Source organism: Macaca nemestrina, chromosome 12, assembly GCF_043159975.1.
Source record: "Macaca nemestrina isolate mMacNem1 chromosome 12, mMacNem.hap1, whole genome shotgun sequence".
Taxonomy (NCBI): Eukaryota; Metazoa; Chordata; class Mammalia; order Primates; family Cercopithecidae; genus Macaca; species Macaca nemestrina.
The window spans coordinates 128,947,698-128,971,364 of record NC_092136.1 but is presented as its reverse complement, the minus strand read 5'-3'; the positions used below and the strand labels follow the sequence as shown (position 1 = coordinate 128,971,364).

Sequence of the window (23,667 nt, the reverse complement as noted above, 5' to 3'; positions counted from 1 at the left end):
GCAAAAGGAACTCAGAACAAACAAACTGAAAAAAATGCCTCGAGGAATTTATACTCTAGTAGGGAAACAAAACTAGTCCATGTCCCCTGGAAATATGTCAGGACCACAGTGATAATTACAAAGCGTGCATTAAGAGGAAGAGATGAGGCAGGAGTTAACAGAATAGACTGGAGAAAAGGTCAGGTCAATTAAGAACACTTGCAGGAAAAGGTGATTTCAAACCACTATGCTGAGAAGCCTAAGAAAGAGGAGAGCCAGGTGGCCAGAAGAAAAGGACCCTTGGCCACAAGGCACACTAGGGCAGAACCTCTCTCAGCCGCACTGGAAGAGTCAAAAGAGGAGGATAGATACTGCTGTGCCTGGAAGGGACGCAGCACTAACGAGGTCTACCATGTGGAGAGCGGTAGGGGCTGGAAGAGGAGACATTTACACAAAGAGCAGCAGTAGCCACTCAGGGCTTTAGGCAAACACAGGCAATTAAGTGAGTAAAAATCCTGAGAAACAAGATTTTGTGCAAAGTGCATTTTAGCTCTTTAACCCCAACACTACCTGCCCCTCAAAGGTTCCTTTGAAATATAATGTGGGGGAAGATTTAGGTAGCACCTAGGAAAACTGCCCGAGGATCCAACTACCAGCTAGTGTTGATCCAGGTGGGAGAGAGAATGGGGGGGAAGCCCTTGGGACGGTCTTTAATGCAGACTATCAGTCAGGTGACTGCTAAGTCCCTGCTCACTTTCTGCTGAGCAGACGACACTAGAACAGGCTAACAAAACAGTATTTCTGAGGAGGACAGAGCTTCATAGCCTCCAGTCCAGTTCTAAGCCAGACCCAGCCCAGGGGCATGGGGCAAGGCTGAGGTGGAATAAAGTTCAAGGGTCGTGAGAAGGGCAGCTGAACTCTAAGCACTCTGTGGATGGGAGAAGAGGTTCACAGTGCCCTCATACCCCCACTTCAAGACAGTTCTAGAACGGGCCAGACTCAGAGAAACCTTAAACCAGCCTCAGTAAGGCTGGTTTCGGATAGATCTGTTCAGACGAGTTTGAGGGCTCATGGCTCATAGCGTGAAACCCATGTGGTTACTGGCTGTCAAGGTAGGGCTGCTGGGGTTGGGCGCAGTGGCTCACGCCTGTAATCTCAGCACTTTGGGAGGCTGAGGCGGGCAGATCACTTGAGGTCATGAGTTAAAGACCAGCCTGGCCAACATGGTGAAACCCCATCTCTACTAAAAATACAAAAATTAGCCGAGTGTGGTGGCATGCACCTGTTAAGTCCAGCTACTCAGGAGGCACAGGCAGGAGAATCACTTGAACCCAGGAGGCAGAGGTTGCAGCGAGCCAAGATCATGCCACTGCATTCTAGCCTGGGCAACAGTGAGACTGTCTCAAAAAAAAAAAAAAAAAAAGATAGGGCCGCTGTTGTGTCTTAGCAAACCTTTGCCGACCCTGTGTAAGCAAACTGAGGGCACAGTGATCCAGAACAGGAACTCACACACGCAGACCTGGAGTCTGGGACCTGCTCCAGAAATTCTTCACTCTTTAGCAGTTAAGACGCACACCGCGGAGGCAGAGGCAGGAGACCCCCACCTCCAAATCCCTGCACTGGGAAGAAATCTGAGTGCAAGGAGCTTTTCCGCTGCAGCGTTTCCAGGAGGAGGGAAGGCATGCTAATGGCAAAAACCCACTGCAGGGAGTCTGGCCTGGGACCTTGGTTCCCAGCAAGGGAACCATAAGGTTCCTGAGTAACCATAAGACCCCAGGAAAGACATTCAGTTCTCTGTGATTAATGGGTTTGTACAAAACTGGAGGAAACAGCCCATTTCAAAGCCCAGGGGGGCAGCAGAAGGGCAGTGTGCTTGCGAAAGTGCACTCCAAGCCTCCTAGAGGAAAGGCACTTCTCGAGGAGAGAGCTAAAGTCCCTCAGAGGTCAGCTTCTCCAAGTCAGATTCCTGAGGACTTGTCATGGCTCTCTCCTTTTTCCAGAAAACTTCAAAACAGCAACAGATTATCGGACCCTTGCGTAACACCCTGAACTTGCGGAGGCCACCATCCTGGATGCCAGAGAAGGGAGAGGATGCTTTTGTTTGGCAAGGCCTGGAAAGGTAAATGGCCGTGGGAAAGCAAAAATTGAGACACCCAGAGAAAGAAGCTGAGAGAGGAAAGTATGCTCCATGCTGGAGATCACTGCGTAGCCCTGCTCCAGACCCACACAGGACTGCCTCCGACTCAATACGCTTCAGAGCAAAGCTGTGAAGCTGGTTTCTGGATGCCAGTCACAAGCCTTGGGAACTGGGGAAAAAAGGGGAAGGATGAAGCTGGAGAAGCGGGGCTTGGCTCTTAAGCAGGGCACAGACAGCAGGGTCCCTATTCACATTCAAAGGCCAGCCCTTTCCTCAAAAAATTAAAAGTGGAACTACCACATGACCCAGCAATCCCACTCCTGGGTGTCCACCAAGGGAAATTAAATCAACGTGTTAGAGATACTTGCACCCCATGTTTGCTGCAGCCACATTCACAATAGCCAAGCTATGGAAACAGCCTAAGTGTCAATCACAAGATGAATGGAGAGAAAAAATGTGGTCTATATACACAATGGAATACTACTCAGCCTTTAAAGAGAAGGGAATCCTGTCATTTGTGGCGACATGATGACCTGGAGGACATTATGTTAAGGAAAATAAGCCAGATACAGGAAGACAAAGACCACATATTGTCACTTTCTTTTTTTAAGTTCCGGGTATAAGCGTGGGTTTGTTACGTAGGTAAAACTGCGTCATGGGGGTTTGTTGTACAGATGATTTCATCACCCAGGTATTAAGCCTAGTGCCCATTAGTTGTTTTTCCTGATCTTCTCCCTCCTCCCACCCTCCACCCTCTGAAAGGCCCCAGTGTGTGGTGTTCTCCGCCATATGTCCATGTGTTCTCATCATTCGGCTCCCACTTATAAGTGAGAACATGTGGTAATTGGTTTTCTGTTCCTGTGTCAGTTTGCTGAGGATAATGGCCTCCAGCTCCATCCATGTCCCTGCAAAGGACATGATCTTGTTCTTTTTTATGACTGCATAGTATTCTATGGTGTGTATGTAACACATTTTCTTCATCCAGTCTATCATTGATGGGCATTTAGGTCACTTTCATGTGGAATCTAAAAAAGTTGAACTCATAGAAGCAAAGAGTAAAATAGTGATTGCCAGCGGTGGGAGTAGGGAGAGGTTGGAGAGATGTTGATCAAAGCTACAAAATTTCAGTTAGGAGAAATAAGTTCAAGAGGCATATTGTACAACATGGTGACTATTGTTAATTATGTATTGTATACATGAAAATCGCTGAGAGAGTAGATTTTAAGTGCTCTCACCATAGATAAATATGTGAGGTCATGCATATGTTAATTAGCTTGATTTAGGCATTCCACAATGCATGCATGTTTCAAAACATCATGTTATACACCATAAATATACACAATTTTTATTTGTCAATTAAAAAAAATAACATTTTAAAAGGCCCGGCCTGGCCTCTTTGGGTCACCAGGCAATGCCATGCATAACTGAGGCTGGAAGACAAACCAAGGGCTTGAGCTTGGATCCTCCAAAATACAAGGAAAGATCATCAGAGGTCTTACATTCACCAATGAATTCAACCCGTATGGGCAAGACACAAAAAGCACAGGCCACATGCCAAGGAGTGAGAGTCGGAGGTCAGAAATAGTACCCAGAGCCCAGCGCTCAGGAATGTCACTGCGTATGGACGCATATATTGTGCGGTGACAGTCACTATCAGGCACCTCAGAAGAGGACATCATGAAAACACATGGACACATAGAGGGGGGAAAATACACTGGGGACTATCAGAGGGAGAAGGGTTGGAGGAGGGAGAGGATCAGGAAAAATAACTAATGGGTACTAGGCTGGAATACCTGGGTGATGAAATCATCTGTACAACGAACCCCCATGACACAAACTTACCAATGGAACAAACCTGCAGATGTACCCCTGAACTTAAAAAAAAAAGAAAAGGACATCATGGGAGCCCAGGACAAGAGATGGAACACCATCCTGGGAAGCCAGCATCCAGACAGGAGGCCTCTCTGGGGTAGTGTGAATGGGACGGAACTAGCACTGACCCACCGGCTTACTCTGGCCATTGTGCACATTCTTGGCTCATTGTGACACCACCTGGTAGGCAGATCATAAAACTGTACCGTGGAGCGGGCCGGACGTGGAGGAGACGGCGTTCTGCCCGCGTGGTACAAGCAACCTCGCACAGGCAGCTAGGTGTGGTCTGCTCAGACTGGTTCTCAGAAGCCAAATCCTCCCCTCCTTTGTCTATTCACAAGAGTTAAGAAAAAGACTGCTTTCTCTGTTGATCTCAATAACAAAGGGGATGAGGCACTGCTTTGGCAAAGTCAAAATTGCAGTCACTTTCTGACTGTTAATGGAGAAAAGCAGGCGGCCTGCCAGGTGATGGAAAACACGCGGATCTTTCCTGTTTAACTTTGAAATGAATTATGTGATTGTTTTACAGAACGAGTAACAGGTTTGGCTTCCTTGTTGAGGCCACTGTTGAAAGTCAGCTGGTATTCTCCAAGCCTGCAACTGGGCAGAGTTACTGTGTAATTAATAACTGAGAGTCCACTAAACGGGCACTCGGCCCTGGAAGGCATCACAGGTGAGCATGCCAGAGCGGTGATCATAAAGGTGACCTCTTGAGATCAGGCTCTGGGCCAGAATGCATGAGAATCAGACAAACGGAGGCAGAGTCCTGCTAGGAAGTCTAGAGCCTCCTTCTTTTTCGTCTTAAATTAACATGGAACACCATTTTTAAATTTAAAATCACCCAGCACATCTAGTCAAGTAGTTCTTAGGTCTTCTTTTGTTAACAGTTGCAGAGCCCATCATCCAAATGAATACTTAGTCAAGAAGCCCTGGAAAGATGAACAAGAAACCAATAAAAATAATTACGTACAAGGGATTCAGGGGAGAAGAGGGCAGGGTGGAAACAAGATTTTTTTTTTTTTTTAGATGGAGTTCCGCTCTTGTTGCCCAGGCTAGAGTGCAGTGGCACGATCTTGGCTCACTGCAACCTCCGCCTCCCAGGTTCAAGCGATTCTCCTGCCTCAGCCTCCCGAGTAGCTGGGATTACAGGCATGTACCACCATACCCAGCTAATTTTGTATTTTTAGTAGAGACAGGGTTTCTTCATGTTGGTCAGGCTGGTCTCGAGCTGCTGACCTCAGGTGATCCGCCTGCCTGGGCCTCCCAAAGTGCTGGGATTACAGGCGTAAGCCACTGCACCCAGCCCAAGTCTTCTTTTTTGGTTTTGACTTTTGAAGCATATACATTTCTTACCTCTTTAAAAAAGTAAGGCCATTGGACGCCCCAAATGTGAAGTGGCTGAGAAGGGAGCTGCTCTGGCAGAAGGCAGTGGGAGAGGTGGAGGGGACAGCCCAGGTTCTCTGCCCTGTCCTCATCCCGGAGGCTCTGTTCCACTCTCACAGCTCTCAGCACTTGGACACCAATGGCCTGGCCCAATCCTTTGCTTTATAGATGGGGAAAAGGTGGTCCCCCAAGTCTGGTTCACTCTCTGGGTCTCCCTTCCCATAGGACACATTCGGGAAGGGTTAGATACACTCCTTAGAAGACACAAAACACTCAGTCCTTTTGAAAGATTTATTTTTAATTAAAAAATAAAAGTTATCTGAACATATCTGCATTGCAGCTTCAGGGATGGCACCTTAACCCATTTATGCTGAAGGTCACAAATGTTTTTTATGAAAAATCAGACCTTGGCGATGACCTTGAGCAGTAGGATAGAAATAACTCCCACAAGCTTAGCGTTCCAATAATGGAACACTAGGCATAAATGGGTAAATAAAGCAAAAACAACAACAACAACAAAGCTTCTCAGTTCTTGGGTCTCATGACCATCTTATAATGGGTACAAAGGCACACGTGTCTTCAAACAAACTTGATTCAGAAACATTTCTAACAACTCAGAACTCCCCCCACGTTTTTGCCCACCCTCACCCCCACAAAAAAATACAACCGAAAACATTAAATTCTTTTTAAAAACTACATAAGTAAGTGCTGAGTCAGCAAGGAACCTGGGCATGCTGCCCACATGCCGCCACGTCTCTCTGCTTTGATGACTGGCTGCCCAGAGGTCGGGAGGGAGAGAGCTAAGCACTCTCCACTGCATGCTGGGAGAGGGCTTGCAACACAGACCCAGCCCCAGCCCCACGGCCGTCACCCCAGCTGGGGCAGGCAACTCCTAGGTGCTCTCTCCCTTAATCAAGGGCATCCACGGCTAAAGCAGCCTTTCAGGAAGAGAAAGGCTCAAGACAAGCAAGTCTTTGTCAAATGCTTGCAATGACAAGGCCACTGGGAACTGTGGGAGGGAGGGAGATGGCTAGATCTCTTCTCCCCCAGTTTACTGGGCTGCTAGAAAGTTTTCTCTGCCTACTCTCCCTGCCTTCCCTGCCTGCCTTCCCTCTTCTCCCTTCTCCCCAGTCTCCCTCTACTCTCAAAAGGGTTTTACTTTAGCTTAATGGTGGGGGTTCCAAAGAGGGTATTGGCAACTCCTGGGGCGGGTCTGGTGGCTCTGCCATCTCTAAGGGGACATCATGTGTTTTCGGTTCCTGTGCTTCACAGAGCTCCTCCTGCCCCTGGGAGGGCTCCAGTCGCTCCTGACCCTGGGCCTGGCTGTTCATCTTCTCTTCCGCTTCAATCTCTTCTGATGTGGGGATGGAGTTCTTCTTGGGGCGACCTTTGGGTTTTGTGGGTGCTTCCTGTCCACCTTTAAGAACCTACGTGAGTAAAAAATTGTTATTAAATCTAAGAAATAACTCCTGCCCTTCCGCCTTTCCACTCCCAGTATAACCTCACATTGCATCTAAACCATCTGTTCTGGCAGTAAAATTGCAGGATTTGGCAAAATATATTCTCAATCCATCACCTCTGGTCTACAAAGACACTTCCATTCTTTAAATGTTCAATGCATTTTGGTCAATATTATATATTTTGGCATTTAATACAATAATCATAAGCAGCTTCAGAATTCAACTTCAACAATAAGGCAAGAAATGAAAATTAAAATGTTAATGCAATAACTATCAGGTTGACAAGCTAAAAAGACAACAATATTTGTAGCAAGCAGGAAAAAAAAACACTATGTGAAAGTGTGATTGTTACAACCTTTTCAACACAACCTAAGAGTTCAAATCAAAAGCCTTAAAATATGCAGAGCTTTTTGACACAGAAATTCCTTAGGCTAAATTCTAAAAAATTATCTAAGACTGAGACAAAGATTGATCTGCAAAAATACTCATCACAATATTGGTGATAACAGCAAAAGTTGGAGCGGGGTGATATCCTAAAGGTTTGGCCATGTAAATTGGGTAGAATTATAGTAAATCCCAAAGACAGAATACTTGACAACCATTACAATTACTATATAGGAGAATGTTTAATAACATGGAAAATATTATTAACATAGTTTTGTAACAAGCAGATTCTTAGCATAATCCAGTTTGGAGGCTAGACAGCCTATACACCACCTTGTTTGCAGGATCACGGATCGTTTTTAATCTTTATGTTTTTTCTATATTTTCTAAACTTTCTACAATGATCAAACATAAGTATTTCTGTAATCAGAAAAAATATAAAGCATGTAGTCTTGTAGAAGTTGTACAGCAGAGTTTAAAAAGCATTTTGGCTTTGATAGTAGAAAAACTGGGTTAAATTCCAACTCTGCCACTTATCATCTTTGTCTTTGTAAAGTCCTTTAAAGGCCCCAAGTGTCCGTTTTCTAATCTGTAAAATGGGAGTAATAATACCTTGTATTACAGGGTGACAGTGAGAGTGACCAACAGATAATGTGTATGAAAGGACCAGAACGGCACCTTCTGAATGGTAGGTTTCCTTTGCCCAGAATATATACACCATCCACCCTCCTTCTCCTGGCTAACTTCTCCTGGAAGCCTTCCTGATCCCCCAGGTCTAGGTTAAAGGCCCTCTGCCATGTGCCCTCGGAGCAGCTTCTACTGTCCCGACCAGAGCACTTTTCAGAAACTATGGTCACTGCATGTTTACCTGCTGCCCCTCTCACTCAGTCCCTGCATGTAGCAGGTGTTTGACAACTGTTACCAAATTAACTAGGCTTTCTCAACAAACCTTTCCCTGGAGTCGAGGAAAGATATAAAGCAAGCCAAATAACTGGACCCTAAATGGCCTTGGCTGACTTCAAAGGCCTGGCACCCTTATTACCCCAATTTGTGACCCACACAAGAGTCCCAGGAGGTAGACAGGGATAAGTATAAAAATATTTCTATTTTACTTTGGAATGTAATAGACACTCCTTCCTCCATTGGCTTGGCATAGTCCTTGATTTTCTGGGCAGCTAGTGAGAAGGGCTTCAAGAGGACCTGGATTAGCACAGATGATTAGGGGTGGGAGATATTTTTGCTATTTATAAACCTAGCTTAATCTTATCTTCTATATTTGTATATAAGCTCCTGGAAGACAAACCCTGCTTCTCTCCATTACTCCAAGAATCAAACTTCCAGCTAACTTCTATGCAGTCCCTAAATATTTATTGACTGCTCCTCTTTCCTTCAAGAGCAGCAGAGGACCTCCAGGTGCTGAATTTTAAGGATGAAACCATAACTTTTTTTTATACAGCTTTGAGATATAATTCACATACCAAATCCATTTAAAGAGCACTATTCAGTGATTTTTAGGATGGTCACAGAATTGTGCAACTATCACCACAATGCAATTTTCAAACACTTCTATCACCCCAAAAAGAAACCCCATAGCATTAGCGGTCAGTCCCTATTTTCCCCCAACCCCTAACCGATCTGCCCACAGCCCTAGGCAACTGCTAGTCTGCTTTCTGTCTCTACAGATGTGCCTATTTTTGGACATTTTATATAAACAGAATCATATAATATGTGCACTTTTGTGACTGGCTTCTTTCATTTAGATGTGCCTATTTTTGGACATTTTATATAAACAGAATCATATAATATGTGCACTTTTGTGACTGGCTTCTTTCATTTAGCATAATGTTCTCAATGTTCATCCATGTTGTAGCATTTGTCACTAAATAATATTCCATTTTATGGATATACTATATTTTGTTCATTCACTCATCAATTGATGGACATGTGGGTTGCTTGCTACTGTGAATGAAGCTGCTATGAACATGGGAAAGAAGTGAAATTGAATTGTGGGATCTTTCGGCAACTCTATGCTTCACATTTTAAGGACTGTTTTCCAAAGCAGTTGCACTATTTTACATTCCAGCCAGCTGCATATGAGGGTTCCAGTTCTCCACATCCTCACCAACACTTGTTGATGTCTGTTTGACCACGGTCGTCCCAGAGGGTGGGAAGTGGTATCTCACTGTGGTTCTGCTTTGCATTTCCCTGATGACTACTGAAGTTTAGCATCTTTCATAGTGCTTATTGGCTAGCCGTATATCTTCATTGAAGAAATGTCTATTCAGATATTTTGCCCATTTCTAAATTTGGTTGTCTTTTTATTATTGAGTTGTAAGAGTTCTTTAAATATTCTGGATACATGTCTCTTAATCAGATGTAAGCTTCTCCCATTCTGTGGGCTGTCTTCTCATTTTTCTAATGATGTCCTTCACAGCACAAAATTTTTAAATTTCAATGAAGCCCAGTTTATGTTTGCTTCTGTTGCTTGTGCTTTTGCTGTCATAACGAAGAACACTTTGTCTAATCCAAGGTCATGAATACTTACTCATATTCTAAGTTTCATAGTTTTCACTCTTACCATTTAGATGATGATTCATTTTGCGTTAATTTTTGTGTATAAAGTGAGAAAACCAAGAAGTTCTCAGTAAACACCTCCTTTTAGCTAAAAGTCTGCTCAACCACTGTCCTTTCCACATGAACAGCTAACACACCGATATTAAGGGGATCTTTAACAAGGTAGAGATGCTGACGGAAACCACCCCTGGGGAGAAGATGTTCCTTGTATTTCTTTTCACGTAAGTTCATTATCTGATTTTGATTTCAGTCTGAGTGTAGGCTTTTGAAAGCACCCAGTTGTGCCAAGATGGAATTTACATGTTGAAAGCAGATCCACTCAGTATGAAAGAGGTTATACAAAAGTAAGTTGCCCCATGTAGTAATCAAACTAGAAAAGGGCAGGTCTATGGAAGCCACCTAATTGGCAAAAGAAAGTCCAGCCCAGCAATTAGAGAACACCACCCACACGGTTTGGACGGACCCCACCTGGCTGTTTTCCTACTGCAGGAAAAAAAAATCCCCAAAACAATTAGACCATTTTCTAAATGGAATAAAACATTCCAGCACAAGCAATAATTAGGAGATAACTACCCTCTTGGCTGCTCTCTGCACTCAACCTCTGGCCCCTTGCCTTCCAGCGCACCTGAGACATGCAATTATTTCAGAACCACCCTCCATCAGGAGCTACCCGTTCACATGCACCCTGTGGCCCTCCTCCCAGGAGCCCTCTCCCCATTTATTCTTAGAGCCAGTTTAGTCCCATTGGTCCAGAGAAGCCAGAGAGTTCCTTGTCCAAGAGGCCGCAGGCCTCCTTCTGCCTCTCAGAAGTACACCTAGCACACCATCCACTTTTATTAGCCGTGCCTGGTGACAGCCCTCCAAACTCTGAAACGAGGTATTCAGATGTTCTGTTGCTGAGGGTGTTAAGACCGGGCCTTTTGCTTCCCTCCAAGCAGCCTGAGTAGGGGGCAGGGAATGTCAGTGCAGGAAGGAACTCTCTCCTTCCCTCTACTTTTCAGATAGGAAACTGAGCTGACAGAGTTTGTCAGTATCAAAGAGCAAGCCAAGGGCAGAGCTGGGATTTGAACACAAACCTCCTGACCATTTGAATCTAACAGCCTTAGCAGTATTGCATTCAGCATAATGTGCAAGGGATATGTAAAATGGGCCACTGTTCTATGTCTGGTATTTATTTGCAATTACCCAACCTCCCAGCAGACTCCAGGCAGTAGACTTACTAGTGGGGGGCGAACTTTCCTCCTTATTCTCTCTCTCTCTCTGCAGCTTCATAGGGCAGCGAGGGCCACATAACTGATGACTGTTTCCATGAAGCTGAGAAACAAGTTTGGATTCCCCAGCATGAATCTCCTCCCAAACACTGCTGCTCACCTTAGCTAACTTTCTCAACCTGAAGATGTGATGTTCCACTGGACCTCAAGCAGGGCCCCCAATGCCAAGGCGCTGACTTGGAGATGACTGGGAAGTGGGGACTGAGAAAGGACACACACTCAGGGCTGCGTGGAGACCCTGAGATTCACAGAATTCACTTTTGGCTTGTGTTTCCTGGCCTCCAAATATTTGGATTCTCTGAAGACATGGATTTCGTGAAGAGGTAATAAAAATACTAATAATGATAATAATAATGGCAAAAACATCTCTTAGCTGTGTCCTATATGGCAGGTCCTATTTACGTGTTTCACAGAGATTAGCTCAGTTAATAATACAACCCTACGAGGTACGTGTTAGGCCTTTTACTGCAGAGGAAACAGGCACACAGAGGTTAAGTAACCTGCCCAAGATTACACAGAGAGCTACTGGTAACAATTCATGGAGTTGTTAACTACCTGGGGACTATTCACGAGAAAGATAGTGACCATGCATAGTGTGGGGCCCACCCAATTCTGTGACTAGGAGAGAAAGGAGGTATCTGTTTGGATGCTCTCATGGAACAGAATTGCATTTTAGAGCTCAAAGAGACCACCGAATAATGAGGCTCTTTCAGCCTATTGCAAAACACTGTAGGTCCTGCTGGAACTAAAGCCAACAGACATGGAATAGAGGGTGCACATCCCATCTTAATGTGCAAGATTGAATTGACCCAACCCGCTACAGGTTACCAGTGCTGACTGGTCAGAACTCGTCAGAGATGCTATCTTGGTTCTGGCAAGGTTACCCTTGGCAGCCATGTGAATAAGTCTGAGAATCAACTGCTAATCTTTTTCCAGTTCCAATTAGGTTACTAGCCTTGAGACATCTTTATTACCCAATTATCTTTTTCTTTTCCTCCCCAGTACCTAAAGAGATAGCCTTGAAAGAGTTTTACTGGGAAACTAGATGAAGTAATCAGGATCACACCACAGCCTTGCTATTCCACTCTCTGTGCTGATCCTGTACATCTCCCTGCCGCTGCACTGACCGCTCCGTGTAATAATAATGCCAGTTTGCAGGTCTGTCTCCCGCACTTGACTGAGTACCTTTTGACAATTTTATTTTCTAGTGGACAGGCTCATGTCTTACCTTTGCATCTCCAGGGCCTGATAAATGTTAAATGCTCAATGAATTAACTCAAAAGTGAACTGACAGTTTGGGCCTCTTGGCTCCTAAAGGGACCTGAAGGTGACTGGCTTGCAGAATGTTCTCTGAGGTTAAATCTGCTAAGTTACTTCCATTTTGGTTTACATGACATTGATACCCATCAATAACTGGCCTAAAATCATGCCAGCAACACTGTTGCTGGTGAAAAACAAGTGACGTCACAGGCGAAGGCACACACATTGTCCCACGGGCACTGGGCGGTGCTGGCAGAGGAGGCTGCCTGTCAATTCCTTAATCATCTGACTCATGAAAAGATTGCTGATAACTAATTTAAACAATGCCTCTGCTACTCAGGAGACATTGATTTCAAGGCTGATGATTGACGAGGAAGAAGGTGGGTGGTGGATCTTGCACAGAAAGCAGTGAAGGGACTTGCCCAAAATCAACCAGGGAAGGGCAAGCATGGGAACACGGCCTGGTGCTTCTCACTCCCAAGTCTAGTTCTTTAGAAACCAGTCCCCTAAAAGGTGTCCATGTGTACTTAGCACTGTAGAGTGTTTGCAAGACTATCTATTTAACCAAATCCATTCTTCCTTCAATTTCTTGTTTTTATTTTATTTTTATGACTTATTTATTTATTTATTTATTTATTTTTGAGATGGAGTCTTGCTCGGTCACCCAGACTGGAGTGCAATGGTGTGATCTCGACTCACTGCAACCTCTACCTCCTGGATTCAAGTGATTCTCTGGCCTCAGCCTTCCGAGTAGCTGGGATTACAGGCGCCCGCCACCACGCCCAGCTAATTTTGTATTTTTAGTAGAGGCGGGATTTCACCATGTTTGCCAGGCTGGTTTCAAACTCCTGTCCTCATGTGATCCACCCACCTCAGCCTCTCAAAGTGATGGGATTACAGGCGTGAGCCACCGTGCCCGGCCGCTTCCTTCAATTTCAACTTCTCCCGGCAACCTTCTCCACTACCTCTCTTCTGAACTCCGACAGGTTTATAAATCCGCAACAACCAGCACTTAATTATAACATGCTCAGCAGCTACCTCCTGGGCCTTGTTTCTCTGACTAGATCATAAATTCCATGAAGGCAAGGGTGATATTTTATTTTATTATTTCTTATAGTGCCTAGGACAAGGAATGGCTCACAAGAGACACAAAATACATGTGCTGACTCATGCAATATCCGTGTGTTTGAACACATAACTGGCATCTCTGCCTTAATTCGTGAGCACTTCATGAGCCAAGTTGCCTCCATTGGAAAACTCTTTCATTTCAGGGTCAGGTCCCCCAGAGGAAATTACAAGATTTGCCCAGGAAATTCTTTTTTGGGAATATAATAATTGCTGCTTGTTGACTTTTTTCCTAATTTTTCCCATTGATATTCATTTGCAATTTACTTGTTTTGGGGTTTTTTTCCCCTCATTGTTAGCAGAAAATAGCAAGGAATAGCAAGAACTAAAAGTTTAAGAAAGAACAATATGGGACAAAACCACAGCACTGAGAAAACATCTGTCCACTGACCTTCCCCCCCCCCCCAAAAACTGGGGTCGGGAGAACACCTTAGTTATTTGATTGTTGTGAAAACATCATATTTCAGCCCTGAAACACCAAGAAACAGGGCTTGTGACCAGATGGGTTAGCAAATGTCATCATGAAGGCATGGAATGGACGAGAGGAGAAAGAGCCACTAAGATTTGGTGAGGGGGTAAGAAGCCCACGGCAGGTGACATGGTAGCTCCTGGGCTCCAGAGAAGAGCAGCGCTTCTTCCCTTATCGCCACCCCTCCTCTTTTTCTTTTGCTCTGGGCTTTGACCTTGTCTCAATGGTTTACAAAGCTGAGAAAGGCAACACTTGACTACTTTGGAAAATTTTGATTTAATAGTGCTTTTCTTAAATGAAAAGAATGAATGATAATGAAATTGAGTTCCTGAAAATGTAGGGATGTATATATTCTAACTTAAAAATCAAAGATGGAAATATTCATTAGCTAGGCACTAGAGCAGGATGATGGAAGCTGTGGTCATCATACCAGGCACTTCAGAATAACGAGGGGGCTTGTTAACATGCACATTCCCAGCCCTGGCCCAGACCTCTGGGGCCAGAATCCTGGGAGGGGGCCTAGAGTTCTGCATTTAACTTGCTACCCAGGGGACTCTGATGCCCACCAAAGTTTGAGGATCACTGCGTTAGAGGATGCACAGCCAAAAGAACAGATGCATCCTCTACGTCAATATAAACAAAGAATACTGACTTCTATTTTTAGCTCTTGGTGGGAGGAAGAAGGAAGTTGTTTGAAAAGGCTAGCAGGTAGGGTTAAAACTAGCAAGTTAGGAGAAATACCTAACGTAGATGATGGGTTGATGGGTGCAGCAAACCACTATGTAACAAAACTGCACGTTCTGCATATGTACCCTAGAACTTAAAGTACAATAAACAAAAAACAAAAAACAAAAAAAAACTAGCAAGTTAAAAGCCTGTAAGCTTTTTTTTCCTTTGATTTTTAACGAAACAGAAAAAGAATATCCCTCTGTTTAGGAAATCCAGGTCAAGAGGAATAGCTCGACCTACAGATCCAACAGCTTCCCCACAAGCCAGCAGCACAGAAGGCCTTCCAATCTCCACAGCCCAAACTGCCACATGGTCCGGCCTCCCTCCCCACAGCCCTGGAGGAAAAGTCCTCTTCCATCAGGATGGGATCATGGTTAGTCACTCCTTTCTTACCATTTTCTTCCATTTCATCCTGCGATTCTGATACCAGGTCTTCACCTGCAGCTGAGTGAGTCCCAGAGACTGGGCCAAGTCCAACCTAGAAGGCACAAGATACAAAGGAAGGGTGAGCAGGCTGGGGAGGAGCGAGAGAGATGGGATCCTGCTGACAGGCTCCAGCACTGGCTATCAAGGCTCTGACCTCCCTCATTAAACGAGGTCTTCCCCAAAGCGCTTTTCTTTCCTTCCAAGAATCCAACAGAGGACACTGGGAAGCTGAGAAACTAAGAAATAGATGACCATGGCTGAGGATACCTGGGCCAGTCCCCATTCTGAAACATTCATGGTCTGCAAGGGACCTGAGAAGGATGCCTGGGCCTTCATCACACAGTCCTTTTCCTGGCTTGACAAGATTATTTATTCTGACCCTCTGGCCCGACATCCAAACTGGAAACAAAAGGCAAAGCCGATGTTGCTGATGGGAATCCACTCATCACTCCAGACCCAGCTGTGGTCCCAGCTCCGGCAGGTGAGTCTCCTGGCTCCCACAGCTCATCTCCTCTGCACCCTCCCACAGGCCAGCAGTCACCCAGATGGTGCCACGTTTCCCACTGTTCTCTAATCACTCCCACCGTGTTATTTCTGCCTCCCTAACTCAGCAGTCAGAGCAGCTTATGTCTTCCACTTCTTTTCTACCCATGAAAGTGCCCATCACACTGCTAAATCCAGAACCGGTGCCCAAAAAATACTTCCTGATGGATTGATTCAATCACTGTAGCTGCCCTAAATTGTTATAACAATTAAAATGTTATAAATATTATAAAGATTCCAAAACAAACATTAAGTCCACAGCCCTTCCTGCTTTCCATTCTACTGCTAATCGTGACTGTGTACTTCTCTGTAGTCTTCTGTAAAGTCCTAAAAGCCAAATCCATTTCTGGGGCTAAATCTAACAACACAGCCACCATTTCCTGAGCACCACGGCATCCCAGGCTGCAATGCTAAGCCCCTGACTTGCTGTCTTATCTATCCCATTCACAACACAATGAAGTAGGTATAATTATTCCCATTTTACAGATAAGAGATTTGAGGCCTGGAGAGATTAGACTCTCTCAGCAACTGTGGCCAAACCCTGTCTGCTACCTGGTTGTGTAAATAAAGTTTTATTGTAACAGACCAGGCACAGTGGCTCATGCCTGTAATCCCAGCACTTTGGGAGGCCGAGGCGGGCGGATCACCCGAGTTCAGGAGTTGGAGACCAGCCTGGCCAACATGGTGAGACCCCATCTCTAGTAAAAATACAAAAATTAGCTGGGTGTGGTGGCAGGCACCTGTAATCCTAGCTACTCAGGAGGCTGAGGCAGGAGAAATGCTTGAACCTGGGAGGCGGAGGTTGCAGTGAGCCGAGATTGCGTGCCACTGCACTGCAACCTAGGCAATGGAGTGAGACTCTGTAAAAAATTAATAAATAAAAAATAAACTACTTCTGTGCTACAATATCAGAATTGGGTAGTGGTCATAGGCCATATGGCACACAAAGTGTAAAGTATTTACTGTCTGGCTCTGCCCAGAAAACCTTTACCAACCTCTGGCAGATGATCACAGAGTTAGGAAGTGGGGCAGGATTCAAACCCATGATGTCTGACCTGTACACCAGCTCCTGTGCTGGGGCTCACCCCCACCCACACTGTATCTGCACAAGTTGAGCCTGTCAAAGGGAATCACAGGGATGCTTCATCCCAAGAAGCAGCGAACAACCAGGTGGGACAAGTGGAATGAGAAAGGGAAGTCTGTAGCCAGGCTTCCAACGTCAGTCCTTGAGACAACCACCATTGACCTGACAGGATAAGAACCCCAGGTCTACCTCAGCACCAACTGGACAGCCGCCTCCTTAAGCCAACATAAGCTGCCTCACTGCCACGCCAGCCCTGCTCAGCAAAGCAGCGTGGACTTCGAATGCAGCAACTTGGGACAACTGCCCTTGACAGGGCTTGGGCAGCGACCCCCCCTTTTTGAAAGGCCCTGGGTTTCTGAGGTTACTGTCTGCGAATCTCGGGCCCACAGGCAGTCTCATTTGCCTGCTTCATGGGGAGCCTCAGGTGTGGGTTCTCAGCTGCAGCTCTCCACCTGGGGCGCTCTAACCATCAGGGAGGCCCGCAGGGACCGGCCCTGACAGTCTCAGGTGCAGCTGCCTGGTCGCCCTGCTCTGACCAGGCTGCATAATTTAAAGCCCCAATAATACAGAGTCTTCCTTCAGGGCACCCTGGAACTGGTCTTAAATCAGCACTCACATCCATCTGGTTATCCCTGTAGAAGGACTGCTAGAAGCTGGCAGTTTTATTGAAAGTGATTAACAAGCTAAAGCCAATAAATTCCCAGTGCCAACAGCACTTGGCTGTCCCCACAAACGCAGCACTGCTGCCCAAGCAGCCACTCATTGAGAACCAAGAACCCAGGGGGCCACCCCACAGACTTCTGGTCTCCCAGGCCTCCCTGGAGAAGGGTCCTCCACGGTTCTGGCGGCGCCTTCCCGAGCCCAGTTCACCTGAGGCCATCAGGTGCATTAGTCAATGGAAGGCTCAGTTCACAGCTCTGCCACTGCATTAGCAAACAGTGTTAGCTCACTTGGGAAAAATGCAGCCCTGACTCACTCTGGCTACAGAAACATGCTTCACTGTCATCAGCTTTCTCTCATTACCTGCCACCGTTACAAATTCTCACTTCCCTGCATATTTGCTTAAATGGGGTCACCTAGGAAACTGGAGAAACAAACACAGAGGAGGAGGGCGAGAGCTGCGGGAGGAGGGAGTGCTCATGGCCCTGGTCACGTAGGGAGGCGAGAACATCTGAGAGGGCGGGTGAAGATGGCAGCTTCCATGCCAGCCGATGGTGTCCTCCCAGACAAGTGAATCAAGCCTGTGTAGGTGACCTGAGATGCCTGGGCAAGTACCAGGGAGCCCCAGGAGATTTATGAAGAACTAATATTTCTGTGAAAAAAAAAATTATCTGACTTCTGAAAAATCAGCCCAAAATGTTAGCCATGCGTGCTGAAGCCGATTTGACACGCCACCATGCTACCATAGACAGTGGTGCCCACTCCCCTGGGTGCGCACGTTCATGCACCCAGGGGATATGCTAGGGAAGTGAAAACAGCCATGTCATACCTGGAGATGCCATCTGTTAACCTCTGGTTCACAGACCCGTCTCCATCATCTGCCAAAGACACCCCAAATGCACAGGCCTAGAACAGAACTCAACCTTTCGCCACCTAAGTCTACTCTGTCCTCTGTCTTCCAACTTCAGGTCATGGTGTCCCTATCCCCCTGCTAGCCCAGTCCAGAAACCACAGAATTCTCAACTCCCTTCTTGCTGCTTCCCACAATGTTGATTCTGCCAATTCTCTCTTCAAAATTGTCCTCCTCTCACACATGGACAGAGGGAGGGGAACCTCACACACAGGGCCTGTCGGGGGGGTGGGGGGATAGGGGAGGGATAGCATTAGGAGAAATACCTACTGTAGGTGATGGGTTGATGGGTGCAGCAAACCACCATGGCACGTGTATACCTATGTAACAAACCTGCACGTTCTGCACATGTATCCCAGAACTTGAAGTATAATAATAGTAAAAAATTGTCCTCCTCTCTATTCTTGCCTCTGCATTCCCACTGCCACCCTTTAATTCAAGTCTTCAGTGATGATCACTGGATTCTCTCCTAACTGGTCCCTGCTCCACCTCTGGCCTCTCTCATCCATCATTTATGGTGCCACCACAGAGACAGTTCTGAAACAGAAGTCAGGTCATGCACTTCCAGCTCATAAAGGCAGTGCCAACTGCTTAAACAACCAAGTTCACATTTCAGCCAGGCATACGAGGTCCTTCCCACCCTTCATTCACCTCTACCATTTCCCTGTTCACACCTTAAGCTGGAGATGTCCTGGCTACTTGCAGTTTCCTCCACATACCCGACGAGACACGCTTCTTTGCCTTGTGTGTGCCAACCCCTTAGTGCAGGACGCCCTGTCCCGCCTGGAATCAAAGCTCTTCTTAAATGTTACCTCCTCTGAGAAGCCTTCCCTAACCCCGTCTCCCATGCTCAGCAATACCGTGTGTTCCTACTGCACTCAGCACCTCACAGGTACCAGCGCCTGGCTTGCTGCGTCTTTGTTCCTGTAGTCGTTCCTTCCCCATGATCCCTTTCTGTCACAACAGGACTCTCTCGACTGTTTCTGGACCCATAATCCCTGCCACAGTGCCCCAGTGGCACCCAGAAGACCCGTACCAAACAGCTGATGGTGCCTCGTTAACGGAATCAGAAGCTAAATCCCCTTTTAGTCGGTGATATGCAGACTCCTCTGTCACTTAAATTTGTATCAAAGAGCTACTACATAGCCCAAGAGATTCATTTGAGGTTCCTTCCTTTACTTTTTGATAGGACTAGTGTCCAACCTGATATGGCCAAGGCAGTAGGCAAAAGAAGAGGAAAAAGGACCTGAAAAATCTCCCCAATAAATAGGATCACACATTATTAGCTCGGCCATCTCCAGAGTCAGTTTGAAAGAACAAGATGAGACACTGAGATACACAATTTGTTTTTTGAGACCGAGTCTCGCTCTGTTGCCCAGGCTGGAGTGCAGTGGCATGATTTTGGCTCACTGCAACCTCCGCCTCCTGGTTCAAGCAATTCTCTGTCTCAGCCTCCCAGCTAGCTGGGATTACAGGTGCCTGCCATCATGCCCGGCTAATTTTTGTATTTTTAGCAGAGATGGGGTTTCACCATCTTGGCCAGGCTCGTCCTGAACTCCTGACCTCATGATCCACCTGCCTCAGCCTCCCAAAGTGCTGGGATTACAGGCATGAGCCACCACACCCGGCTATTGTTTGTTTTTTTTGTTTTTGTTTCTGTTTTTTGGAGACAGGGTCTCACCTAGAGTGCAGTGATGTAATCTGATGCAATCATACCTCACTGCAGTCTCAAACTCCTGGGTTCAAGTGATCCTCCCATCTTAGCCTCTTGAGTGGCTGGGACTACAGGTGCATGCCATCACACCTGGCTCATATTTTAATTTTTGTAGAGACGGGGTCTCACAACGTTGCCCAGGCTGGTCTCAAACTCCTAGCCTCAAACAATCCTATTGCCTCAGCCTCCCAAACTGCTGAGATTACAGGTGTGGGCCACAATACCCGGCCCAGACACACACTCTGGCATATGTTCCAGTTAAAATAGTAAATTAAAGAAAAGGAGGTGAGGCATTGAGGCCTCCAAGAAAGCAAGGGTCACAGCCTCCCCAACATGGATCTCAGAGGAGTTCAAAGAAGGGGCTCTCATCCAGGTCCTCCTGGGTCTCAGTCAAATGGTTCTGACTTGACATCCATCTCAAATTCACCAACATGTCTGACCTCCTCAACTGGATCACTCCAGCCCTTCCCAAGCAATAGCCAGGCCAGCAAGCTGAGTCAGTGGGGAATCAGCTGGAGGCTGTGGAGAAGATTGAGAGGATCATTAATCCTAATTCCAGATCTAGTCCTGCTGCCTCCAATCCTAAGAGTGAGTGGCTTAAAAACCAAGCCTGTTTCCCAGCTGACCACCTGAGCAACAATTTGCTAAACTTGACCTTGTTTATGATACTGAAATAGTTAAGTTCAAATATGGAGATAGAGTGACGAGTTTAAGTTCAGCCACAGGCAGGCTCCAGGGACTGTGTGGTGGATTCACATAGGCTGGGTTCTGTTAACCAAGGTTAAGATGCCTTGAGCCAAGGAGTGGATTCCTGCCACAGTGTCCTGCCTCACTGCAACAGTGCTCTGGCTCCATGGCCCACAACGGGAGCAAGTCTCCCATCCTCAAGGGCCTTCACTGCGGAGAGCTGCGGAGAGTCCCTTCCCCGCGTCCTCACCTGTCCGGGGTAGACAAGTACTTCTGCTTCTGGAATTTCTTCTCCAGGCCCATGAGCTGCAGCTCGGTGAAGATGGTGCGACTCCGGCGGGGCTTCTTCTGTCGGGGCGTGGGCTGTTCCGTCTCTGACTCGCTGCTGGCTAGGGCCTCGCCCCCTGGGGCCTCAGCAGAGACCGCCTCGGTGACTGGGTGGCAGGACAGTGCCTGGGCGATTCCCGGGGTGGCGGGGACCAGCTGGGAGATGACGGTGGGCTGGCGGGTGATCACCGAGAGGAGCGGATATGCCCGCAGAGAAGGGGAGCCTGGAAAACAAGCAGGGAGGCAGGTCACCACAGGGAACGGTGTGGGGAAGCAGGCCAGGACCTGTGGAGGGCCACTGGCTGAGGTCTGACAGGGAGGACCCTGTTCCTAAGGAGGCACAGATGGAGGAAGGGGAAGGAGAAGTAACTCAAGACCTACAGCTGCAGGGCAGGCACAGAGATCTGCTCAGCTTGGTGGGGGAGGATGAAGCCCACCGCCAAGAAGAGGTTCCTGCAAGTCCTCTGATTTTAAGCGGATCCTTCCCCTCTCTCTCCCTTCGGAATCCCTAAATTCTTGGTCCACGGGACCAGGCAAATGGAAAGAAGTAGTCAGGAAAAGCTAGAAACACATATTTCAGAAACCCGAAATAGATTTGTAATATGCAAACTTCCTGAGAACCACCTGTGGTCTTTATAAAAAGACATGCTTGTAGCTATGAATTCCTCCTGAGAAGTCTGTGTACCTTGAATCATAGCATTTTGCAGAGCTTGACAGGATGCTTTAGGATTATTTAATTCAACTTTCTCATCTCAGAGGGAGTGAATTGCCCCAGAAAGGTTAAGTGAGTTGCCTAAGATAATGTAACGAGGAAGCAGCAGATGGAGGAGTCAAACCAAGTTCTTCTGGCTTGAAGTCCCATGCTATCAGCACATCATGAATCACGTGGCTGCATCATTTAGAAGAGGGAGACAAACAGATTTTAAATAACATGAAAGGTCAGATCGGTATGACTGGCGCCTCCAGCACTATGTTAAGGAGGATTCTCAGGCTGGCCAGAGCTCGGCTGAGGAAAAGATGCTGGGGTCGATTAACAATGTCTGCTATGGGCATGTGGCCGGGACAGGGTATGGTGGCATACATAGCAGTTACATGCCCCTCCTGCATTAGGAATTTCAAGGCAAAAGTCCTTTTCTGTCCAACAATCTGTTAAATCTGTAAAGTTCAAGTGAACAACTTTTTCCTTTGATTATTCAACATAGAGCTTAAAATGTCTGGATCATTACCTGTGTAAATCATTTTATCTCTCGGTTTCATCATCTATAAGGTGAGTAAGAAAAGTAGCTGATTCCAAAGAATCCTTCAAACTCTAATATACTGATGCTACAAAAGGACCTCTCATCCTTCCCATTTGATATCTGATGAAAATGGAGAAGACCCAGGGGCTGCCCTTTGCGACTCAGTCCAGCCCTGAAAAGTGACTTCAAGGCCACAGCCAGCATCTGAGCCAACCAACATTCACACTAGCTCTGAGTTGAAACCGACTAACATCACAGAAGCACCCAGGCACTACCTGTGTTCCAGCTCTTTTCTCTGGGTTGGCATTTCTCTTCTTATTCCTTCCCATGCCTTTGTTTGGACCCCAGTCACAGTTATTAAAACAAATAACCTCTCTTGTTCTTTGAGTACACTTCTAGCAAGGCCCAACAGAAACCACAAAGTGGTTAAATAACAATAAATCACCACTTGCTACAACTTCCATTAACTCTCCAGCCAACTCCAACACTTGACGTTTTGTGCTGTGGATTCTTTTTAAGAAAAAAAAAATCACTTGGGAATGATATTTTATAGCAAGAAAATGAGGATATGTGGGCTTGTGGTTTGGATCTCACAGCACACATCCTGAAATGATACTTCTTGAAAAAGAAGTTGGAAGCTTCTTAAAAAGGCATAAGATGTTTCTCATCTCAAATCACCTTACTCCTTTAAGTCTGTCACTTCTTTCAAAAGAGACTATCTTTCTTTAGCAGGCTAATGTGTAATCTAGAAACTAAGAAGCTTATCATTATAGGATATGACTAACAATCCACCTGTAAGTAAGGCTTTGTATCACCTTCCTCTTTTGTAAGAGTTAAACATTTTTTTGCCCAACACGGAATAATATTTTGAAAGTGTGGTAATATCTAGCATTGGCAACCATATGGGGAAACAGGCATTCATATATTATTGGTGGGAGTGTAAAATACTATAATCTTTGAGGAAAAATAAAGCAGTATCTACCAAGTCACTGACAGGAATTTTGCAATTTGAGGTCTACGTGTACAACGATTTATGTACAAGCATATTCACTGCAGTCTTGCTTATAATCATGAATGGGGGAAATAACCTATATATTAGTATCTCTCAACAGAAAAATAATTAAATAAATTGTGGTGCATCCATAGTATGAACTACAATGTAACCATTAAAAAGGACTATCTAGGTCAGGTGTGGTGGCTCATGCCTATAATCCCAGCACTTTGGCAGGCTGAGGCTGGAGGACTGCTTGAAGCCAGCAGTTCAAGATCAGCCTGGGCAACAGAGTGAGACCCTGTCTCTATTTTCTTTTTTTTTTTTTTTCTTACTTTTTTTCTTTTTTTTTTTTTTTTTAAAGTAGAGACAGGGTCTCTGTTGCCCAGGCTGGTTCTGAACTCTTGGCCTCAAGCAATCCTCCCATTTCAGCCTCCCAAAATA

General features: G+C 46.0%; 1 protein-coding gene and 1 long non-coding RNA gene across 3 annotated transcripts in view; one reads left to right on the top strand and one right to left on the bottom strand.

The window, feature by feature from the left end:
* Window positions 1-5,648: 5,648 nt before the first annotated feature.
* Window positions 5,649-23,667, bottom strand: part of LOC105476206 (BARX homeobox 2) — a 75,288-nt gene continuing 57,269 nt past the window's right edge. Inside the window, exons 2-4 of the mRNA XM_011731901.2 lie at window positions 20,918-21,218; window positions 15,037-15,121; window positions 5,649-6,798 (exon numbers count right to left, since the gene is read on the bottom strand). Of these exons, the coding sequence (XP_011730203.1) occupies window positions 6,532-6,798; window positions 15,037-15,121; window positions 20,918-21,218 (653 nt within the window). The 3' untranslated portion in view covers window positions 5,649-6,531. The remainder of the gene's footprint in view (window positions 6,799-15,036; window positions 15,122-20,917; window positions 21,219-23,667) is intronic.
* Window positions 6,665-11,184, top strand: LOC105476205 (uncharacterized). Of its 2 annotated transcripts, XR_003016793.2 has the most exons (4): window positions 6,665-6,802; window positions 7,840-7,903; window positions 9,918-10,010; window positions 11,056-11,184. It is a non-coding gene; the product is annotated as an uncharacterized lncRNA (long non-coding RNA). The 2 variants fall into 2 exon arrangements; XR_011611179.1 differs by lacking the exon at window positions 9,918-10,010.